The sequence below is a fragment of the Salmo trutta genome, chromosome 7 (genome assembly GCF_901001165.1).
Source record: "Salmo trutta chromosome 7, fSalTru1.1, whole genome shotgun sequence".
NCBI classification, from domain to species: domain Eukaryota; kingdom Metazoa; phylum Chordata; class Actinopteri; order Salmoniformes; family Salmonidae; genus Salmo; species Salmo trutta.
In genome coordinates, this window is record NC_042963.1 from 40,721,314 (window position 1) to 40,742,887 (window position 21,574).

General features: G+C 43.0%; 1 protein-coding gene across 3 annotated transcripts in view; it reads left to right on the plus strand.

Moving 5' to 3' along the window:
* Positions 1 to 21,574, plus strand: part of LOC115197408 (UPF0606 protein KIAA1549) — an 89,954-nt gene that overhangs the window by 39,165 nt on the left and 29,215 nt on the right. For all 3 annotated transcript variants that reach the window (XM_029758876.1, XM_029758878.1, XM_029758879.1), the window contains exons 3-9: positions 6,194 to 8,461; positions 8,695 to 8,783; positions 11,584 to 11,743; positions 11,911 to 12,041; positions 19,691 to 19,871; positions 20,083 to 20,142; positions 20,319 to 20,464. In XM_029758876.1, coding sequence (XP_029614736.1) covers positions 6,194 to 8,461; positions 8,695 to 8,783; positions 11,584 to 11,743; positions 11,911 to 12,041; positions 19,691 to 19,871; positions 20,083 to 20,142; positions 20,319 to 20,464 — 3,035 coding nt within the window. The remainder of the gene's footprint in view (positions 1 to 6,193; positions 8,462 to 8,694; positions 8,784 to 11,583; positions 11,744 to 11,910; positions 12,042 to 19,690; positions 19,872 to 20,082; positions 20,143 to 20,318; positions 20,465 to 21,574) is intronic.

Sequence of the window (21,574 nt, forward strand, 5' to 3'; positions counted from 1 at the left end):
GCAATGTGCCTTTTTACAGTAGTTACTCACCTCCACTGAACTTGTCCCTGAGAGCTAGGCTCAGTCATCCAGCAGGGACCCTGAGGCCAGGCAGAGTAGTGCTGAATCATCTGCTTGCCTTTTGTGGTGCCTCTGAGCCTAGTAGCACAATGTCCTGTCCTCATAGGATCACTAGATCTTCCTTCCCAGCGCCAAACAGCCAGCCACCCAGCCTCTTTCTCTCTTTTGTCTTATTAATGGTCAGGAGGAGGAGGGTGGGGGAGGAGGGTGGGGGAGTGTTACCCAGCTACTGGGGTTCAAATACTTGGCACGCTGTGACGCCATGAGGCCCAAGAAAAAGCAACATGTTGGCCTGATTAAGGTGTCCTATGATAGCATTTAGAATGTTTTCCTCTTAGGTGCAGCCAGCCGCTGTCTAGATCTAACTTAGTGACTGAATGGGAGCACTGAAGGAAAGCAGATGAGCTTTCCCAAAATAACCACTTGATTGAGTTCAAGTTCATTTCCACAAACAAGGTTCAAATGCATCATAGCCAGTCTAGATGTCTGAGCAGCTGTGGTTATTCGGCTAGATCACTCAGTGGTTCTCGTAGTTTGGCCTGTATGATGATGTGTGTGTTGAATAGTTTTCTTTTACAGTGCCTTCAGAAAGTGATGCTTGGCATTCAGGCCAAAGAGTTTAATGTTGTTTTCATCAGACCAGAGAATATTGTTTCTCATGGTCTGAGAATCTTTAGCTGCCTTTTGGAAAACTCCAAGCAGACCGTCATGTGCCTTTTTACTGAGGAGTGGCATCCATTTGGCCACTACCATAAAGGCCTGATTGGTGGAGTGCTGCAGAGATGGTTGTCCTTCTAGAATGTTCTCCCATCTCTACAGAGGAACTCTTAGAGGTCTGTCAGAGTGACCATCATCTTCTTGGTCACCTCCCTAACCAAGGCCCTTCTGCCCCGATTGCTCAGTTTGGCCGGGCATCCAGCTCTAGGAAGAGTATTAATGGTTCTAAACTTCTTCCATTTAAGAATGATGGAGGCCTCTATGTTTTTGGGAACCTTCACAGGTGGACTCCAGTCAAGTTGTAGAAACATCAAGGATGATTAATGGAAACAGGAGGCACCTGAGCTCAATTTAGAGTCTCATACAGTAGCAAAGGTTCTGAATTCTTATGTAAATAAGGTATTTCTGTTTTTCATTTTTAATATATTTGCAAAAATGTTTAACCTGTTTTTGGTTTTCCATTATGGGGTGTTGTGTGTTGATTGCTGAGGATTCATTTTTATTTCATCAATTTTAGAATAAGTCTGTAACATAAAAAAATGTCAAGGGGTCTGAATACTTTCCCGAAGGCACTGTATATTTTCAGCTGGTCTGTGGTTGTTTGGATGTGCACAGAGAGCTCATACAGAGAGCAGACACATGGCAGGTGGTTGCTGAGTCACTATGATGAGTCTGGCTGTGGCTGTGCTGCTAGCGATGCCTAGTCGGGCTCTGAACAGACCTTTTTTTCAAACATACATTTCTTTCTCTAAGCGTCCTCTCCTCTCAAATTAAATTGTGGAGAATAATTTCTCCATCTCACCTGTCAGTTCACCTCAGTGTAAATACACCTGACACAGTATTCCTCCAGAAGGCTCATGTTGACAATCTACATCCTACAAGATAGCATCACATTTACCATTAGGTGGTCACCTCACTCAGCTGTCTGATCTGCCTAGTGGTCTATGGTGGTTCATTTCTTTACTCTCAAATGAGGAGAGACAAACTTATCACACAAGCCAGAGTTATACTTAAACTAAATCTTTATTCACTTATTAATAAGGGAGCAGGTCAATACAACACACACATATAAAATGAATCGATTGAGTGGTCTACGGTAATGATGGCTGGTCAACGATTCACACTCCGATGATTCGTTGAGAGCCCCGAGACAAAAGTACAAAGGTATTTTATAGCCAAGATACACCCCTTTCAACCTTCATGACGAACAACAGATGTATAGAATGGGTCACAAGGTTAAGATCTGTATAAAAGATACCTATAATTCATAGCAGACAGTATCTACTGTGTCAACAGTTTTCATTGTGTAGAGACCAGTGTCTTGCCCCCCAACTCCATACTGGAGCCATGTCGCCCTGGCACGGTATAGAACAGAAACATTAACTCATGCTCTGGAATGCTCTTTAGGTTTTATCACCCAGAAGATGTCGTAAATCTCCTGTCAGTGTTATCTCCCAGAGGCCCATCCTCATTAGAACACACACACACACACACACACACACAATAGTTATAAGAATACTCTATTCTGTTGAAATAAAACAACCATTTGATGCAATAAAAGTATTATAACATAATCTTGCAATTTTCCACCATAGGTCTATCTGACAACATAAACTGAGTGTATAAAACATTATGAACACCTGCTCTTTCAATGACATAGAATGACCAAGTGAAAGCTATGATCCCTTATTGATGTCACCTGTTAAATCCACTTTAAATCAGTGTAGATGAAGGGTATGAGACAGGTTAAAGAAGGATTTTTAAGCCTTGAAGCGATTGAGACATGGTTTGTGTATGGGCTCCTGAGTGGTGCAGCGGTCTAAGGCACTGCATCTCAGTGCTGGAGGTGTCACTACAGATCCTGGTTCGATTCCAGGCTCTATCACAACCGGCTGTAATTGGGAGTCCCATAGGGCGGCGCACAATTGGCCCAGTGTCGGGCGAGGTAGGCTGTCATTATAAATAAGAATGTGTTCTTAAATGACTTGCCTACTTAAATAAAGGTACAATAAAAAGTGTATGTGTACCATTCAGAGGGTGAATGGGCAAGACAAAATATTCAAGTTCCTCTGAATGGGGTGTGCCAGGTGCACTGGTTTGTGTCAAGAACTGCAATGCTACTGGGTTTTTCACACTCAACAGTTTCTTGTGTGTATCATGAATGGTCCACCACCCAAAGGAAATCCAGCCATGAGTCAACATGGGCCAGCATCAACGTGGAACGCTTTCGACACCTTGTAGAGGCCATGCCCCGATGAATTGAGTCTGTTCTGAGGGCAAACTCAATATTAGGAAGGTGTTCTTAATGTTTTGTACGCTCAGTTTATATTTTCGCTTTCTGGTTCTCAAAGTTCCCTGATCCAACATTACCCAGAACAAGCCTTTGTTTGGACTTTAAGCGCGATGCTAATGGATTTATAGAACACATTTCAGAATATAAACTAGGCAAACCGATACAGCTCTTTGGAACCTGATTTGAAGGCTTACTGTGAATTATTCAAAGTGTTGTAGCGTGGCACCCATGGCTTCTTGGCAGCTCACACAGATCCTGCCCCGGAAGCACACACACACGTCATCTGCGCACACACACAAGCACATACGCACGCACACACAGACAACACACGTGTATTAAACTCTGACTTGTGTAATCATGGCAGTTCCCAATTAAATCATGCATAATGCTTAAGTTATGCAAGAAGCAAATTACTTTAGAAAAAGGCCGTTGGCACTCTCTCGTCTGGCAAGTGTGTCAGAAATGTACTCACTGCCTCAGCGAAGACATATTGGCCATAACAGCACTGCAGTGCCTAACAAAACCCACCCTAAAAAATCACTAGATTTTGTAGGTTTGTGAGGGCTTTTGTATAATAGCTACAATTGCTTGTTGGTGAGGTAGAATGGGGACATCCATCATTCCAAGGTCAAGCACCAGAACATTTTACAGTAGCTAGTTGTTCCTACTAGAGCGCTTCAGTCAGTAGCTCATTTTGGACCCTTAAGCTAGAATGACCTAAGGTTTTTACTATGGAACGTATGGCCCCCATACATCTCAGTATCATCATCGACACACAAAATAAATGAGGCTATACACACACACACATTGAATTATTGTACACACTAATGGCATTATAGCATACCATCGCAAAATGTGCCCTGTGTAACCCATTTGTTACTGCTTAGGCTAAAGCTGTTCCATGATGTTTCTGGGGATTACTTTTTTGTCATTTCTGCGGTCCACTTTGTGGCTGCATCCGTTCACTGGACCCTGACTGTGTCTGTGTTTCGTTATTCAAAATACATTTTACAGCCACTTTGGCAAATGGTACTGCATTAGTTAGACTTGGCACTGTAGTGATCGTAGAAGTACACAAACACAATGTCACAGCCTAGAAGTCGAATTGTAATGTTGGTTGGTGTCTTTTTGCACGTGGCCTACTTTGAGAAGGCTGGTTTTTCAGGCGATTCATAATTGATATGTTGGATTCACGTATCCATCTCAAATATGATTTTATTTATTCCTATTCTTTAACCTAGATTTTTGGTTGAGATGAAGATGTGAATCCAACATATTTTATTTATTTATTTGTAGACAAACTGGAATTAAGTTCGTGACACAGATGGAACTATCCAAGCAGAAGATACATCTCCTTAAAATGTTTGTATTTCGTTGTGTTGACAACCAAAGATTATTCAATGTCACTTTTGAAATTCAATAACTAGTGTATTAACTTGTGTACAAGTTAACAAATGATATGTTGGATCAAAATCATATGTTGGATTGAAACCCTCAGCAAATTAGCCTAGGCATATTAACCTAGGCATATTAACCTAGACATATTAACCTAGGCATATTAGCCTGGGCATATTAACCTAGGCATATTAACCTAGGCATATTAACCTAGGCATATTAACCTGGGCATATTAACCTAGGCATATTAACCTAGGCATATTAACCTAGGCATATTAACCTAGGCATATTAACCTAGGCATATTAACCTGGGCATATTAACCTGGGCATATTAACCTAGGCATATTAACCTAGGCATATTAACCTGGGCATATTAACCTAGGCATATTAACCTAGGCATATTAACCTAGGCATATTTTGTCGAATTCTGCATTTAGTCTATTTTTTGTTGAATTCAAACAATTACTGTTGATGACTTTGCAAATGCTACATAGGCCTAAATAGCATCATGATAATATATGTTCACATTTCATTTGCTCTGTTAAACCTACCTTTTGGAATGACTTCAATAGCAACAGTGAATTGATTTAGTTTAAGTGGAGCTTGTGCGGTCATTCTCACGATATTACATTGGTAATAGTCAGCGACAAATATCATAGCTAAGCAGGTTCTGGGCTTGGTTTAAACCTTGGATGGGAGACCAAAGGGTAGCTGTAGATAGATCAGTTATCCAGTAGGAGGTGCTGCCCAGCCTGTAGTTTTTTTTCTGATAGTGGATATAAGTTTAAAGGTACAAATTCAACATATTTTATACATGGTTTGTCTATGTTGAAATTTGGTTACCATGATGACATAATTCTGTGGTGTAAATTTGACCCTCAAAACAACAGTTTACATTGATGAATGTTTCAAATCGAATGTGTTTTCCACATAGATTGCACGTCACAATACGTTGAAACAACGTTGATTCCACCAGTTTTTGCCCAGTGGGCTGCTACTCTAAAGGCTAAAGTGCCTGATAGAGCGTATTTGAGACCTATCCTATTAATCAAATCAAATTGTATTTGTCACATGCGCCGAATACAACCTTACAGTGAAATGCTTACTTACAAGCCCTTAACCAACAATGCCAGTTTTAAGAAAAATTTAAGAACAGCAGTAAAATAACAATAGCAAGGCTATATACAGGGGGTACCGGTACAGAGTCAATGTGCGGGGCCACTGGTTAGTTGAGGTAATTGAGGTAATATGTACATGTAGGTAGAGTTATTAAAGTGACTATGCATAGATAGTAAACAGAGAAGCAGCAGCGTAAAAGAGGGGGGTGTAGGATGTAGGAGATGTCTATAATTCCATGCCGGTGTGGAACTGCCTCTGTAGCTTATCCCCTTTGAGTCACTTTGCTAAATCTGTTGCCTTCATCCAGTGTTGTTTGATTTGATCATGCAATTTTGTTCAACATTTATAGACTACTTTGTTCTTTGAAGAGTGATGGATGGCTTCCTTCTTGGTCATTTCCAAAGGTTGTTGTCAGAACTCACTAAGCAAGAAAATGAAATAAAAAAGGTTCACCATATAATAACAAATCGTCCATGAGATCATATTTCTTTCTTAGTCAATTTGAAGAGCAGGCTATTTTCCACAGTACTCTAGGTGTCGCAATGATGATCAAATATTTCAGTGCAGTCTTAGTTCATGTTTAATATGTTGTTGTCATTTCTTTTTCAGTAGACTGGCCTTCGTTGGATCCCACCATGTTGGAAGAGTTTCAGGAAGAAGTACCAAGCTGGACTGAATCACCCTCAGCCTTATTCGTTTCACACACTGATGCCTCTGAGCACCTAGATGATACTACAACTACAGCTCTCCTTTCACCTGGTCCCCTACAACTTGAATCACCTTCTAGGTCTAGTGACCCCCTCCCCATTGGTCGAGACCCTCTGTCCACTCCCCCTTTTAGCTCTTTGGAGCCTGCAATTGGCCTTCAGCAACACCCTGAAGGCCTAGCCCGACTCTCAAGGGACATGAAGCTCTCTGGGCCTATCTCAACCATGGCAGCTACCTCTTCAACCGTTGTTACAGTACCACACCAGAAGCTTATCGGACCTCAGTCCAACATATCCACAACACCCTTGAACTTCTCTACAGCCACCAGTGGGACTACGTCTCCACAGTTTATTGTCCCAAACTCTAATGAAAGAGCTTCAGATGAACCTCTATTATTACCCCCCAGCAACCAGCAAGACCCATCAAAACAGAGAACTCCTGCACTTATAACATCACTTCCTGTTGGACCCCTCAACCTGCCTAGACTGCCTGTTGACAATCTGGTAGATGCAGCAGCCCTATCAGACCAAGCCAGCCCAGAGTCTAGACCTAATCCAGATGTGTCCCTGAGTTTAGGCGATCTCTCGCTGGATCCCAAACTGCCTCGTGAGCCCTCCAGTAGATTAATCGATCTGGATCACCTGCGCCCCAGCAGTGAGCTCATGCAGAAGGATGATGCTGCCCAAGGTATTTACATGCTCCTGAAACCATCGCCTGAAATGCAGCTGGCTCCCAGCTATGTGCCTTTCCTGAGCCCTCAGACCACGTCCTCCTCAGCTGAGCCCACCATTTTCCCTACTGATGACTTCTTCCCCACCAACACCATGGAGGTGGACTGGGGCTCCGGAGACCACCTGGAGACCGTGTCCTATATGGGCTCGGAGGGCGACGACTTCTCCCTGGTCACCAACCTGCCCACGGACATGTACGACCTGGAGGACTCCAATGCGGAACGCTACGACACCTCCTTCCCCTCCAGGGTCGGCGTGTCCTTCTCCTCGATGCGTCACGTGACGTCTTCACTTAGTCTCACTACAACAGATCTCAGCTCTGGTGTTAGAAGTGTGGCCCCCACATCTGTTCCTCCCTCTATCCATCCATCTCCCAGTCACTCAATGCTAGCCTCAACACCAACACCTCAAGGTAGTCTACCAGAAGGTTCAGGCGTAGACTGGACAGATACCTTCACTGTTGAACCAACAGACCTTCTCCTACCAGACATGAACAGCCTGGAGTACGACACCATCCAGCTGACCAAGGATGACTCCGAAGAACACAGAGGCACCAATGTGACCACCACCTCCAGACATTTCTCTCTGATGTCCATCAGCACCACCCACATCATGGTCACCAGCACGTTCACTGCGGACCCCAGCCACATGCTCACAGCTTCCTATGGAGTGGAGGTCCAGCCTTCTGACAACACTACCTGGATAAAAGAGTCCTCTGATATATCTGGCTCAGAGCCTCTCAATACAACCACAGCAGACACCACGGAGATGACTTCTCTGAATTTCTCAGTGCCGTTCCTGGAGCCTTCAGTAGCGCCAACCCCCTCTATGGACCTCTCATCCTCCCTGTGGGGTGTCACTGGTCAGGTGTCCTCCGGGGAGTGGATTAGCCCTGTGGCCACCTCCAGTGTCGGACTGGACAGCAGCTCTGTATTAGTGTCTGTGCAGTCTAGTGCAATGGCCTCTGAGACAGACATCCAGTGGTATGTGTCCCCCACCGCCACAGAGACGGCCCTCCTCAGCACCTCTCTCGTCATTCCTGTGTTGACCACCTCTGTCGCCTTCACCCCAGTGCCTGGTCAGACAGAATTACCCCCCGATGTCACGTCAGGCCCCACAGAGCGAGCCACAAATGCCACCACCTTTCCCCCGGTGTCAGTCATGGCCGACCAAGGTATTGATACGGATAGTCCTGTCACAGCGGTGACAAACGTCAGCCAGAGTACACTTAGCACTGTAGACACCCCCTCCACAACTGATCCTGCCACTGCCACCACCACTACTACTACCACCACCATCACCACTAAGGCCTCTACAACCACTGCTCTGGCCACCACCACTACCCCCTTAAACATAACAACCACAAAAAGCCCGCCTCCAACCATTGGCCGCCAGTACCTCTGTAATGTCACCAAGCCTGTGTACTTTGTTAAAGTCGGTAAGTTGAATGACCTCTTTGTCGTATTGATATACTTTTTTAATGACAGCAACATTGTGTGGAATGTCACCTTGATCAATGCTACGAAGATATAATTATCAACTCTGAAGTGTTATTCTTTCACTTTTCATATGAAAATCATGGTTTTGAAAATATTGTACACTTAATGAATCTATAACAAGATGTTCTCAATGAGACGTGATAGAGATGAGATGTGCTTCCACCCTCTGCAGGTTTTCCCCCTGGGGCCACTGTTGGATATGCCAAATCCCAAATCCGAGATGTCCTGAAGACTGAATTCAATAAGTCAATTGAACTGCAGGTACATTATGATGGGGCACCATGGGAATTTTTTATTGGGATTTTAAACTTAACTTCAATAATTAATGAAATGGATAGAAATAACAGTGAACTGAAATAGCAGCCTTTTTCTTTAGTCTTTATAGAGATAAAGTTAAGCTAGGCTATACGTAAATGATCCCATAGGCTCAGTCTGACATGACAACTAGGGCTAACCTCTAAGTGCTGACACTGTTAGCTTTTCATTACTTAGCTTACTCCCTAAAGAAACCTCTGAACAGCTGTTGTGCAACATGCTCTGAGTTTTAACCCTTTGGTAATACCAAGGATTATTTAGCTATTTGATTTAGAATATTTTTATTAAAACATTATTGGGTGAAACATTGATTTTGGCATTACTGCTATTAGCCAATAGAAACGCATTGAATAACAGATTCACTACATGGAACAACAGATAGTCCCCCCCAAAAAATCTAAAGTAAGTTTGTTCTGAAGTGTCTGTCCTATATCTGAGAGATATAAGAAAGATCAGGAAACATTTTTTTTACATTTATCCCCTTATTTTAAGCACTAAACTATTTCTGTATACAGTACCAGTCAAAGGTTTGGACACACATACTCATTCAAGGGTTTTTCTTTATTTTTACTATTTTCTACATTGTAGAATAATAGTGAAAACATCAAAACTATGAAATAACACATATGGAATCATGTAGTAACCCAAAAAAGTGTTAAACAAATCAAAATATATTTTATATGAGATTCTTCAAAGTAGCCACCCTTAGCCTTGATGACAGTTTTGCACACTCTTGGCATTCTCTCAACCAGCTTGACCTGGAATGCTTTTCCAACTGTCTTGAAGGAGTTCCCACATATGCTGAGCTCTTGTTGGGTGCTTTTCCTTCACTCTGTGGTCCAACTCATCCCAAACCATCTCAATTTGGTTGAGGTCTGGTGGCTGTGGAGGCCAGGTCATCTGATGCAGTACTCCATCACTCTCCTTCTTGTTCAAATAGCCCTTACACCGCATGGAGGTGTGTTGGGTCATTGTCCTGTTGAAAAACAAATTATAGTCCCACTAAGAGCAGACCAGATGGGATGGCGTATCACTGAAGAATGCTGTGGTAGCCATGCTGGTTAAGTGTGGCTTGAATTCTAAATATATCACTGACAGTGACACCAGCAAAGCACCCCCACACCATCACACCTCCTCCATGCTTCACAGTGGAAACCACACGTGCGGAGATCATCCATTCACCTACTCTGCATCTCACAAAGACACGGCGATTGGAACCAAAAATCTCAAATTTGGAATCATCAGACCAAAGGACAGATTTCCACGGGTCTAATGTCCATTGCTCGTGTTTCTTGGCTCAAGCAAGTCTCTTCTTCTTATTGGTGTCCTTTAGTAGTGGTTTCTTTGCAGCAATTCAACCATGAAGGCCTGATTCACACAGTCTCCTCTGAACATCTGATGTTGAGATGTCTGTTACTTGAACTCTGTGAAGCATTTATTTAAGCTGCAATTTCTGAGGTTGGTAACATAAATTAACTTATCCTCTGCAGCAGAGGTAACTCTGGGTCTTCCTTTCCTGTGGCAGTCCTCATGAGAGCCAGTTTCATCATAGCGCTTGATGGCTTTTGCGACTGCACTTGAAGAAACTTTAAACGTTCTTGACATTTTCTGCTGGATTGACTGACCTTCATGTCTTAAAGTAATGATGGACTGTCATTTCTCTTTGCTTATTTGAGTTGTTCTTACCATTATATTCTTGCCATTATATGGACTTAGTCTTTTACCAAATAGGGATATCTTCTGTATACCACCCCTACCTTGTCACAGCACAACTGATTGGCTGAAATGCATTAAGAAGGAAAGAAATTCCACAAATTAACTTTTAATAAGGCATACCTGTTAATTGAAATGCATTCCAGGTGACTATCTCATTAAGCTGGTTGAGAGAATACCAAAAGTTTGCAAAGCTGTCATCAAGGCAAAGGGTGACCTACTTTGAAGAATCTCAAATATAAGTTATATTTTGATTTGCTTAACACTTTTTTGGTTACTACATGATTCCATATGTGTTATTTCATAGTTTTGATGTCTTCACTATTGTTCTACAATGTAGAAAATATTCAAAAATGTACGATTTTCAGGATGTCTCATGGTCTGACAAACACTGCTCTAGCTCTGCCACCTTTCACCACAGAAGGGGAAGGGCGATATCGGCGGATGCCTGGAACCAAATGGGGTTCTACCTGGAACAAAAAAGGGTTTTCCTATGGGGACAGCTGAAGAACCCTTTTGGAACTCTTTTCTCTAATAGTGTAGGGAGCTGCAGCAGTGGGTATGTGGCGGTTGTGTTCTATAATAACCCTGGTCATGTGTGTGGGGGTATAGGGATGGGATGCGCCAGGAAGGACAGCCCACTTCCTGTTCGCTATTTTGTTTCCAGGCTCTTTGATAAACAAACCACAAAAATGACTAACTGCACACCCAACACTTCATGGCCTGGCAGTGACATTAACACACTGTCTCTGCCATTAACTGTTTAAATGCTGTACAGTGCAAAGGAAAAAGTAGTGTGTGTACAGTACCTCATAGTTCAACCAAGGTGCAAGAACTCCAGAACAAACTGGATGAATAAGATATATTCAACTGCATTTGGAGGATGGTAGATATTGAAAGTAAGACAAAAAGACAGTTGAATTGAAAGACTTCAAATACAGCCCATCTAAACTCCATCAATAAAAATTAATAAGTAACTATTATTTGCAATGAAGAGAAGTTATAATAATGTATTTTCTGTGTCTTGGTAAAGGTTGCTAAGAGCCCTCCAGACTTTGTGTTCCGGGCAGTGTCGGGTCCCGTGGTGTACACAGCCATATCTGTCATCAACGCCCTGCGTCAGTCAGGCCGACGCTTCCAGGCCATCTCACACTACTGGAAGGTACCAGACCACCAGTACCAAGTCCACTCAGGTAAGAGCACTGTTTTGTGTGAAACTATACAAGCCACTTCTGAAATAGAGATTTTAATAGTGCATTCCCAGTAGAATGGTATACTGGTTTTTGTTTGGGTTTTCTACGCTGTACAGTATGTGTTTGAATGTTTAGACTTAACCTTGCCCTTCTGTTTCCCTGTCCAGTGCTGCAGTTTGTGCCCAGCCACATCGACGTGCGAGTCTGCAACTTCAGCGAGCGCATTGAGAAAGGCCTTACCATGGCGTACGCCGAAGTGCGCCGACGCGCACAGGAGTCCACCAACTTCACAGTGCACGTAAGTGGAGACCTACTGAAAACACTGTAGCACTCCAGTCAACTAAAATAGAGTAGAGCTTCCCCTATTGCTCTGTTTTCATTACCAGTCACTTACTCCTTCCTTGGTTTTCACCCCCACTTGCGATGATCATCTGGAATCACCCCTAATCACAACCTATTTATGTCAGAAGCACTTAGCTCACACATTTATTATTACTAAAGATCACTGGCCGTGTCGCTGTGCTCTCCTTGCTAGAACTCTTTAAGAGCAGCGTCTGCTGAAATAAGTCTGGAAGTGGAAAGAAAGAAAAGCTCCTCAAGAGAGTCGGTTGGCAAGTTAGAAACGAATTGGGTTACTGTGTGTGAATGCAGCAGCAGTAGTGGCTTGCTTTGCTTGGATTTGGGAGAGAAAAGAAGCAGGATCTGCTTGACTTAATTGTAATTGTTGAGGCTTGGGGAGCGACAGAGAGTAATGGCTGAAATGTGTGGTTTGTGTAATTGTGTGTGCTACGGTAATACAACCTAAGTGCTGGTCTCAGAGTCTCCAGCACACAAGTCTGTTTAGGTCAGTGGTCACTCATTCAATACCAAAATTATCAGCATAGGTTTATTGATTCAGGTTCTTGCAGAGGTTTTCCACTAATTAAGTTGAGAAAGAGCTTTTTTGTCTGTTCATGTTTGACGTTCTTGAACGTAGCAAGCTAGAAGTATATGGAGAGTTTTCAGACATAGATTTCATGCTCAGTCAATGAAGGCATTATACTGGGCATTACATTCATATCTGGAAAAGGCCATTTAAATTATGGCTGTTCATTTTATTTCAATTCCGCAAATTAAATTAAATCAATTTGGCCCAAGCTCTTCTGCTGCATCACACTGCAATGTATGCTCACATGTGGTTTTATTGGTGTCAGGGTTTGTTGTACAGTCTCTTTTGACCATTTGCTGGACTTTTGAAATCCATCACCAGCTCAAAAACATTGTGGGTTGTATTTTCGGCTGGTGGTAAGGAGGCACACATTAGTTTGCAATTTCGTCATGTCGCACTGCCATTTTCCAGCCCTTAGCCAGGTTCGGCAATTTACCTGTCTAATATCAGCTCGCTTGTTCTGAGGTGGGAGGGGTGGAAATATTGGAGGTATGTCCTATAAAACATACGCCAATATGCCAATTTCAGTAAGTGCAACTAGGGATAATTAAGACTGACCAAAAGCTGGTCTTAGCGGGAACGCAATTGGTTATGGCATTTATTTTGCCAGCGGAGACGCACACCTTATGTACATCACCAATGTTTTATTAAAATATCACAAGTAGCAAACCAATCAATAGACGTTTCCCTTTTTTACTTGATATTGGACATCTTTGTCTAGCTTCTGTGAAACATTTGGACTTATTATTTGCGATGCCCATTGCATGAAAGGTTTCAGTGTCTGTGGGAAGCCTGTTTAAGAACATGAAGTTAATTAAAAAGACTGCTTATTGTTTTTCATATATGATTTAGTCAAAAAATGCATCTTCCACTTTTCTCTGTTGGATCTAACTGTCATATCACGGGAATTCAGATCGCTGTCCGTGGGCTGAATCAGTTTGTTTGTTTACCTTTCACTTGGCAAAGTCACTATTGGCCATATCAATGGCGATGGTAGGCTATAGCTATATATATTTGGGAGCAGTAATGGTGAGTGGACATTCCACTAGCGGTTAGAACATTGAAATTGCTTTAGAAAGGTGCACAAGACAGGGATGTCCTCTCTCCCACTTCTGTTTGCACTGTCAATTGAACAGCTTGCAAAAATAATTAGACAGGACCCAAATGTAACAAGGTATCAGTATTGGTAAACATGAATATAAACTAAACCTATTTGCAGATGATCTCCTGATATAATTGACCAATATTGAAAACTCAATGCCCTCCTCGCTAAAAATATATCTATTATATATTCTAAAATCTCAGGATCTGAAATTAACGTGGGAAAAAATGAAATAATGGCAATAGGAAAAATAATGACTCATGATATACAGCAATCCTTTAAGTGGACCACAAAAAATATAAAATACTTAGGATGCTTAAGAAGTGACAATGCAAGTCTGTATGTTTAAAGTCTGTATGTAGGCAGCAGCCTCTCTGTGTTAGTGATGGCTGTTTAACAGTCTGATGGCCCAGCTTTGATGCACCTGTAATGACCTCACTTTCTGGATGGTAGCGGGGTGAACAGGCAGTGGCTCGGGTGGTTGTTGTCCTTGATGATCTTTTTGGCATTCCTGTGACATCGTGTGCTGTCCTGGAGGGCAGGTAGTTTTCCCCAGGTGATGCATTGTCGTGCAGTTGCCGTACCAGGTGGTGATGCAGCCCGACAGGATGCTCTTAATTGTGCATCTGTAAAAGTTTGTAAGGGTTTTAGGTGACAAGCCAAATTGCTACAGCCTCCTGAGGTTGAAGAGGTGCAGTTTGTCCGTGATGTGCACGCTGAGGAACTTAAAACTTTCCACCTTCTCCACTGCTGTCCCGTCGATGTGGATAGGGGGGTGCTCTCTCTGCTGTTTCCTGAAGTCCACAATCATCTCCTTTGTTTTGTTGACGTTGAGTGAGAGGTTGTTTTGCTGACACCACACTCCGAGTGCCCTCACCTCCTCCCTGTAGACTGTCTCGTTGTTGTTGTTGGTAATCAAGCCTACTACTGTTGTGTCGCCTGCAAACTTGATGATTGAGTTAGAGGCGTGCATGGCCACGCAGTCATGGGTGAACAGGGAGTACAGGAGGGGGCTGAAACCGTACCCTTGTGGGGCCCCAGTGTTGAGGATCAGCGAAGTGGATATGTTGTTTCCTACCTTCACCACCTGGGGGCGGCCCGTCAGGAAGTCCAGGACCCAGATGCACAGGGTGGGGTTGAGACCCAGGGCCTCAAGCTTAATGATGAGCTTGGAGGGTACTATGTTGTTGAAGGCTGAGCTATAGTCAATGAACAGCATTCTTACATAGGTATTCCTCTTGTCTAGATGGGATAGGGCAGTGTGCAGTGTTATGGCGATTGCATCGAGTGTGGACCTTTTGGGGCAGTATGCAAATTGAGGTGGGTCTAGGGTGTCTGGTAAGGTGGATCCTTAACTAGCCTCTCAATGCACTTCATGATGACGGAAGTGAGTGCTACGGGACGATAGTCATTTAGTTCAGTTACCTTTGCCTTCTTGGGTACAGGAACAATGGTGGACATCTTGAAGCATGTGGGGACATCAGACTGCGATAGGGAGAGATTGAATATGTCCGTAAACACACCAGCCAGCTGGTCTGCGCATGCTCTGAGGACGCGGCTAGGGATGCCGTCTGGGCCGGCAGCCTTGCGAGGCAGTTACCCCACTGAAGACATTCTTTAAAAAAGTATACTTGCTCATACCAGACTTTATATGGGCTAATAAAACTCATAGAACATCTTCCTAAGTCTGAGGGTGGTTCTAACGTTCCAGATTGGGAATTGTATCAACCCGCCACTAAGGGCTTTTACTTGTGACATATAGTTAAACGCACTAAAGAGGGAAAATGGGTACATATTGAAGATGCACATGCTCATCCCCAGAACCTTTTCACGTGGATAAAGCTAAGACCATTAACAATTTCATAGTTAAGAACACTATAACAATATGTGACAAAATAAAACATATTCTACAAGAACCAAAATCACTCCCTGAAAACACTATGGAACTATCCTTTGAAAACTTTTCAGAATTCACCGATTTTTAAATTGGCCCACATGGAAAACTATGGGCATAGAAACTGTAAATGACTTGGTAATAGGAAATAAATGTATTCCCATGACAGAACTAAAAAGCAATTTTTGACTGCCAAATGTAGATATTTTCAAATACATGCAACTTAAAAGTTTAATATCACAAAATGTTGATTTGAAATATTTTGGACATAAAAGCAATCTTGAGGGAATCCTATTTGTGTCAGAAAAGGATATTCATATGATAGGTAAGATAAACAAAACCTTGCAGAGAGGCTATCCAACTGACAACCTCTTAGAAAAAAATATTAACTATTGGAATTAAGACACTCCTTCAAATCATTGGCAGTAGAATGACCCTACTGAAGACCTCGGTGACTTTCAACGTGGCACCGTCATAGGATGCCACCTTTCCAACAAGTCAGTTGGTAAAATGTATGCCCTGCTAGAGCTGCCCCGGTCAACTGTAAGTGCTGTTATTGTGAAGTGGAAACGTCTAGGAGCAACAACGGCTCAGCCGTGAAGTGGTAGGCCACACAAGCTCACATAACAGGATTGCCAAGTGTTGAAGCGCGTAGTGCTTAAAAATCGTCTGTCCTCGGTTGCAACACTCACTACCGAGTTCCAAACTGCCTCTGGAATTTTTTATTTGACCTTTATTTAACTTGGCAAGTCAGTTAACCTCTCTGGGGTATGTGGGACGATTTCGTCCCACCTACGTAACAGCTACTGAAATTCCAGTGGCGCGATTTTTGAATCGTTAGAAATACTATTACTTCAATTTCTCAAACATATGACTATTTTACAGCTATTTAAAGACAAGAATCTCGTTAATCTAACCCCACTGTCCGATTTCAAAAAGGCTTTACAACGAAAGCAAAACATTAGATTATGTCAGCAGAGTGCCCAGCCAGAAAAAATCAGACAGCCATTTTTCAAGCTAGCATATCATGTCACATAAACCCAAACCACAGCTAAATGCAGCACTAACCTTTGATGATCTTCATCAGATGACACACCTAGGACATTGTGTTATACAATACATGCATGTCTGTTCAATCAAGTTCATATTTATATCAAAAAACAGCTTTTTGCATTAGCATGTGACGTTCAGAAAACGCATAATCCCCGGCAAACTTCCGTTGAATTTACTAACAGTTTGCTAAATTACTCACGATAAACGTTCACAAAAAGCATAACAATTATTTTAAGAATTATAGATACATTACTCCTCTATGCACTCGATATGTCCGATTTTAAAATAGCTTTTCGGATGAAGCACATTTTGCAATAATCTAAGTACATAGCCCGGCATTACAGGGCTAGCTATTTAGATACCCACCCAGGTCAGCATCCACCAAAATCACATTTCCTATAAGAAAAATGTTCTTACCTTGCTTGTTCTTCATCAGAATACACTGCCAGGACTTCTACTTCAATAACAAATGTTGGTTTGGTCCCAAATAATCCATCGTTATATCCAAACAGCGACGTTTTGTTCGTGAGTTCTAGAATGCTTCTTCACGGTCCCGCGCATGGCGCATTGGCGTGTCAAAAATGTCTAAATATTCCATTACCGTACTTCGAAGCATGTCAACCGCTGTTTAAAACCAATTTTTATGCCATTTATGTCGTAGAGAAGTGATAATATTCCGACCGGGAGTATGCATTGAGCCTAAACAGCCGAATAAAATTTCTCCTCGGGAGCGACTCATGCACGCGCATCATTCAAAGGTCCTCTGAGCATCCACTTACAAAAGGCGATAATCTGTTTCAACCTGAGGCTCCCTCGTAAACCTTCAGGTTTTTCGCGGGCTCTGAGAGCCTATTGGAGCCCTGGGAATTGTCACGTTACAGCTAAGATCCTTACTTTTCAATAAAAAGATGCAAGACGCACGACTCCTTGTCAGACAGGGTACTTCCTGCTTGAAACCTTGTCAGGTTTTTGCCTGCCATAGGAGTTCTGTTATACTCACAGACACCATTCAAACAGTTTTAGAAAATTCAGAGTGTTTTCTATCCAAACCTGAACAATAATATGCATATTCTAGCTTCTGAGTTGGTGTAGGAGGCAGTTAAAAATGGGAACATATTTTTTCCAAAATTCTCAATACTGCCCCCTACCCCAAACAGGTTAAGAACAAATTGTTATTTAAAATGACAGCCTACCCCGGCCAAACCCAGACAACGTTGGGCCAATTGTACGCCGCCCTATGGGACTCCCAATCACAGCTGGATGTGATACAGCCTGGATTCGAACCAGGTACTGTAGTGACGCCTCTTGCACTGAAATGCAGTACCTTAGACCGCTGCGCCACTCGGGAGCCCACAAGGACAACGTCAGCACAATAACTGTTCGTTGGGTGCTTCATGAAATTGGTTTCCATGGCCAAGCAGCCGCAGACAAGCCTAAGATCACCATGCGCAATGCCAAGCGTCGGCTGGAGTGGTGTAAAGCTCACCGCCATTGGACTCAGGAGCAGTGGAAACGCGTTCTCTGGAGTGATGAATCACACTTCACCATCTGGCAGTCCGACAGACGGATCTGGGTTTGGTGGCTACCAGGAGAACGCTACCTACAGGAATGCATAGTGCCAACTGTAAAGTTTGGTGGAGGAGGAATAATGTTCTGGGGCTGTTTTTCATGGTTCGGGGTAGGCCCCTTAGCTCCAGTGAAGGGAAATTTTAACGGTACAGCATACAATGACATTCTAGATTATTCTGTGCTTCCAACTTTGTGGCAACAGTTTGGGTATGGACCTTACCTGTTTCAGCGAGGTTCATACAAAATGTTTTGTTGAAATCGGTGTGAAAGAGCTTGACTGGCCTGCACAGAGCCCTGACCTCAACCCCATCAAACACCTTTGGGATGAATTATAACCACTGCGAGCCAGGCCTAATTGCCCAACATCAGTGCCCAACCTCACTAATGCTGTTGTGGCTGAATGGAAGCAACAGTGTTCCAACATCTAGTGGAAAGCCTTCCCAGAAGAATGGAGGCTGTTATAGCAGTAAAGGGGGGACCAACTCCATATTAATGCCCATAATTTTGGAATGAGATGTTTGACGAGCAGGTGTCCACATACATTTGGTCATGTAGTGTAACTAACAAAATTACAGTTAACAAAAATGTACGCTTAATCCAGTATGAACTGGATTGTATAGAATTTATTATACAGGAAGCAACATTAGCAGATTCTGCAGCACAATAGCATAGTGTGTGAAACTAGCAATGACTCAATGGTCCATGCCTTCTGGGAATGCTATGGAGTCCAGGGATTATGGGCGGAGTTGGAAAGTTGGCTGTCAGAAGTATTACAATGTAAATATACTTTTAATCAGTCTGTCTGCATATTTCAAGACATGGCATTTGAGAGTGCAGTGAGATACCCGATGGGTTGGAGGATACTTTTCCCGTCAATCATCTTGTTTGTGTATGTTTTGTATTGTTTGAAAATACATAAAATCTTACAAAAGTGCTATGTTAACAATATATTTCGATATTGAAGCCATGCAGTTACTGTTCAAAACCATGTTCAACATATTTATCCAATATGGGAAAGGCTTACATTTTATTTTGTTTCTGTAGGCTATTTACTAAACTAAGCTATAACGGACTAACATTCAAATTGGAGTTGATTCCAAGGCAATACATAAAATACCGTAAATACACAACTTGAAGCAACCACATATTTAGCCAATGGGATACATTCTGATTGGCCAGTGAGGGGTCAAGCCTCGACACACCCTCAACTTGTTAATTCATCAAAACCCAGCCCTTTCGTGCCACCGCCAGCTACTGTGCCCATAATTCTGGTTGTGAAAATAGCAAAAATATTTATGAGACCCACCCCAACGTGTAGTGCTACCGCAAGCGCTTAGATTTACCATTGCGTTATGTTTGTTAAAATAGCGTCCTATATGTACGTATGTAATATTTTCCTAGATTGTGAACATCACCATGAATCAGCCCAGGAGTCAGCAGAGGGAGCCAGTGGACGTGACCTTCACGGTGCGCGATGCCGTCGGCTACCTGAAGGGGTCAGAGGTCAGCAACCACCTGAGGCTGCTCAACATGGTGGAGTTCAGCTACTACCTGGGCTTTCCCGTGCTTCAAATCGCCGAGCGTGAGTCCATTACCATACTGTCTAATGGATTGGGTTTTTATGCCGAGCACCCCTACTGGGATGTTCCCTTGGGGGAAATACATGTATTCTAATCGATTGTATTCTATTAGTCAATCTGCTTTAAGTTCTAAGCACCTCTTTTTTGCCTCAATGGGGAGTATTTTTAGGTTGTCTGTACTTTCCTTATTTCCCTCTCTTCTTTTCCCAATAGCTTTTCACTACCCAGAGTTGAACACCACCCAGTTGCTTCGCTCGTCTTGGGTTAGAACAGGTATGCTTCCCCTTGTCAACATATCTGACTTTAAGTATTCCACCCAATCTAAATCTCAACTGCAGCTAGAGGATGGATACACATTCAGGGCCTATGTTCTGGCTGTGTGATAGGCAATGTGTTGGCTCTGTATTGCCTGTCCTGTGTGATATCATAACCATCTGTTTCCTGTCCAGTGATGCTGGGTGTCCTGGACCAGGGGGTGGACGGGCGGACCTTCCAGGCCAAGATGGAGCGTCGTGTGGCCCTGCTGCTGGGAGAGGTTCTGAGGGCGGCCAGGCGTACCAAGAGGGCCACTAGCGTGGCCAACCACAGTGTTCAGGTAACCAAATCAGAGACACAGTACTATACTGAGAATCATCTTAGAATTCTAATGCTGTGCTTGACTATAGCTCTTAAGTACAGCAAATACAACTCTCACCCTGTGGTAATAACCCTAGGCAAGGCTGCCGTAGCCACTGTGTTTCTAAAGAGAGTAAGCCCGAGTCATCACCAGAAAAACAACCTGAGTTTCCTCAGCCAGCCACTAACCCACATCCAGTCTCCAGGTTTATTAGAGTTGAATGATGAACAGTGTGTGGCCCCACATGAACCACACCCTTTCACACACATACACACACACGCACACACCATATCCCACTCTCTCTGGCTGTGGACTTTCACAGGTGATGCCAGCGTACTGATTCTGTCAAGTCAAACTACGGCTTCTATGTGAGAGGCTGAGAGAGGCAGCAGGGTTTTAGTGATCACAAGAAGCAGAGCAGACAGTCTTACTGTGTTATTTAGAGCCAGACACAAACATTGAAGACAGTCCTTGAAATGCAAAAAGCAAGAGCCCAGAGCACTCATGTTCTTTTCAAGGTTAAAAACAGAAGAGCACCATCATTACAGTCGTGGCCAAAAGTTTTGAGAATGACACAAATATTAATTTCCACAAGGTTTGCTGCTTCAGTGTCTTTAGATATTTTTGTCAGATGTTACTATGGAATACTGAAGTATAATTACAAGCATTTCATAAGTGTCAAAGGCTTTTATTGACAATTACATGAAGGTGATGCAAAGAGTCAATATTTGTAGTGTTGTCCCTTCTTTTTCAAGACCTCTGCAGTCCGCCCTGGCATGATGTCAATTATCTTCTGGGCCACATCCCGACTGATGGCAGCCCATTCTTGCATAATCAATGCTTGGAGTTTGTCAGAATTTGTGGGTTTTTGTTTGTCCACCCGCCTCTTGAGGATTGACCAAAAGTTCTCAATGGGATTAAGGTCTGGGGAGTTTCCTGGCCATGGACCCAAAATATTGATGTTTTGTTCCCCGAGCCACTTAGTTATCACTTTTGCCTTATGGCAAGGTGCTCCATCATGCTGGAAAAGGCGTTGTTCGTCACCAAACTGTTCCTGGATGGTTGGGAGAAGTTGCTCTCGGAGGATGT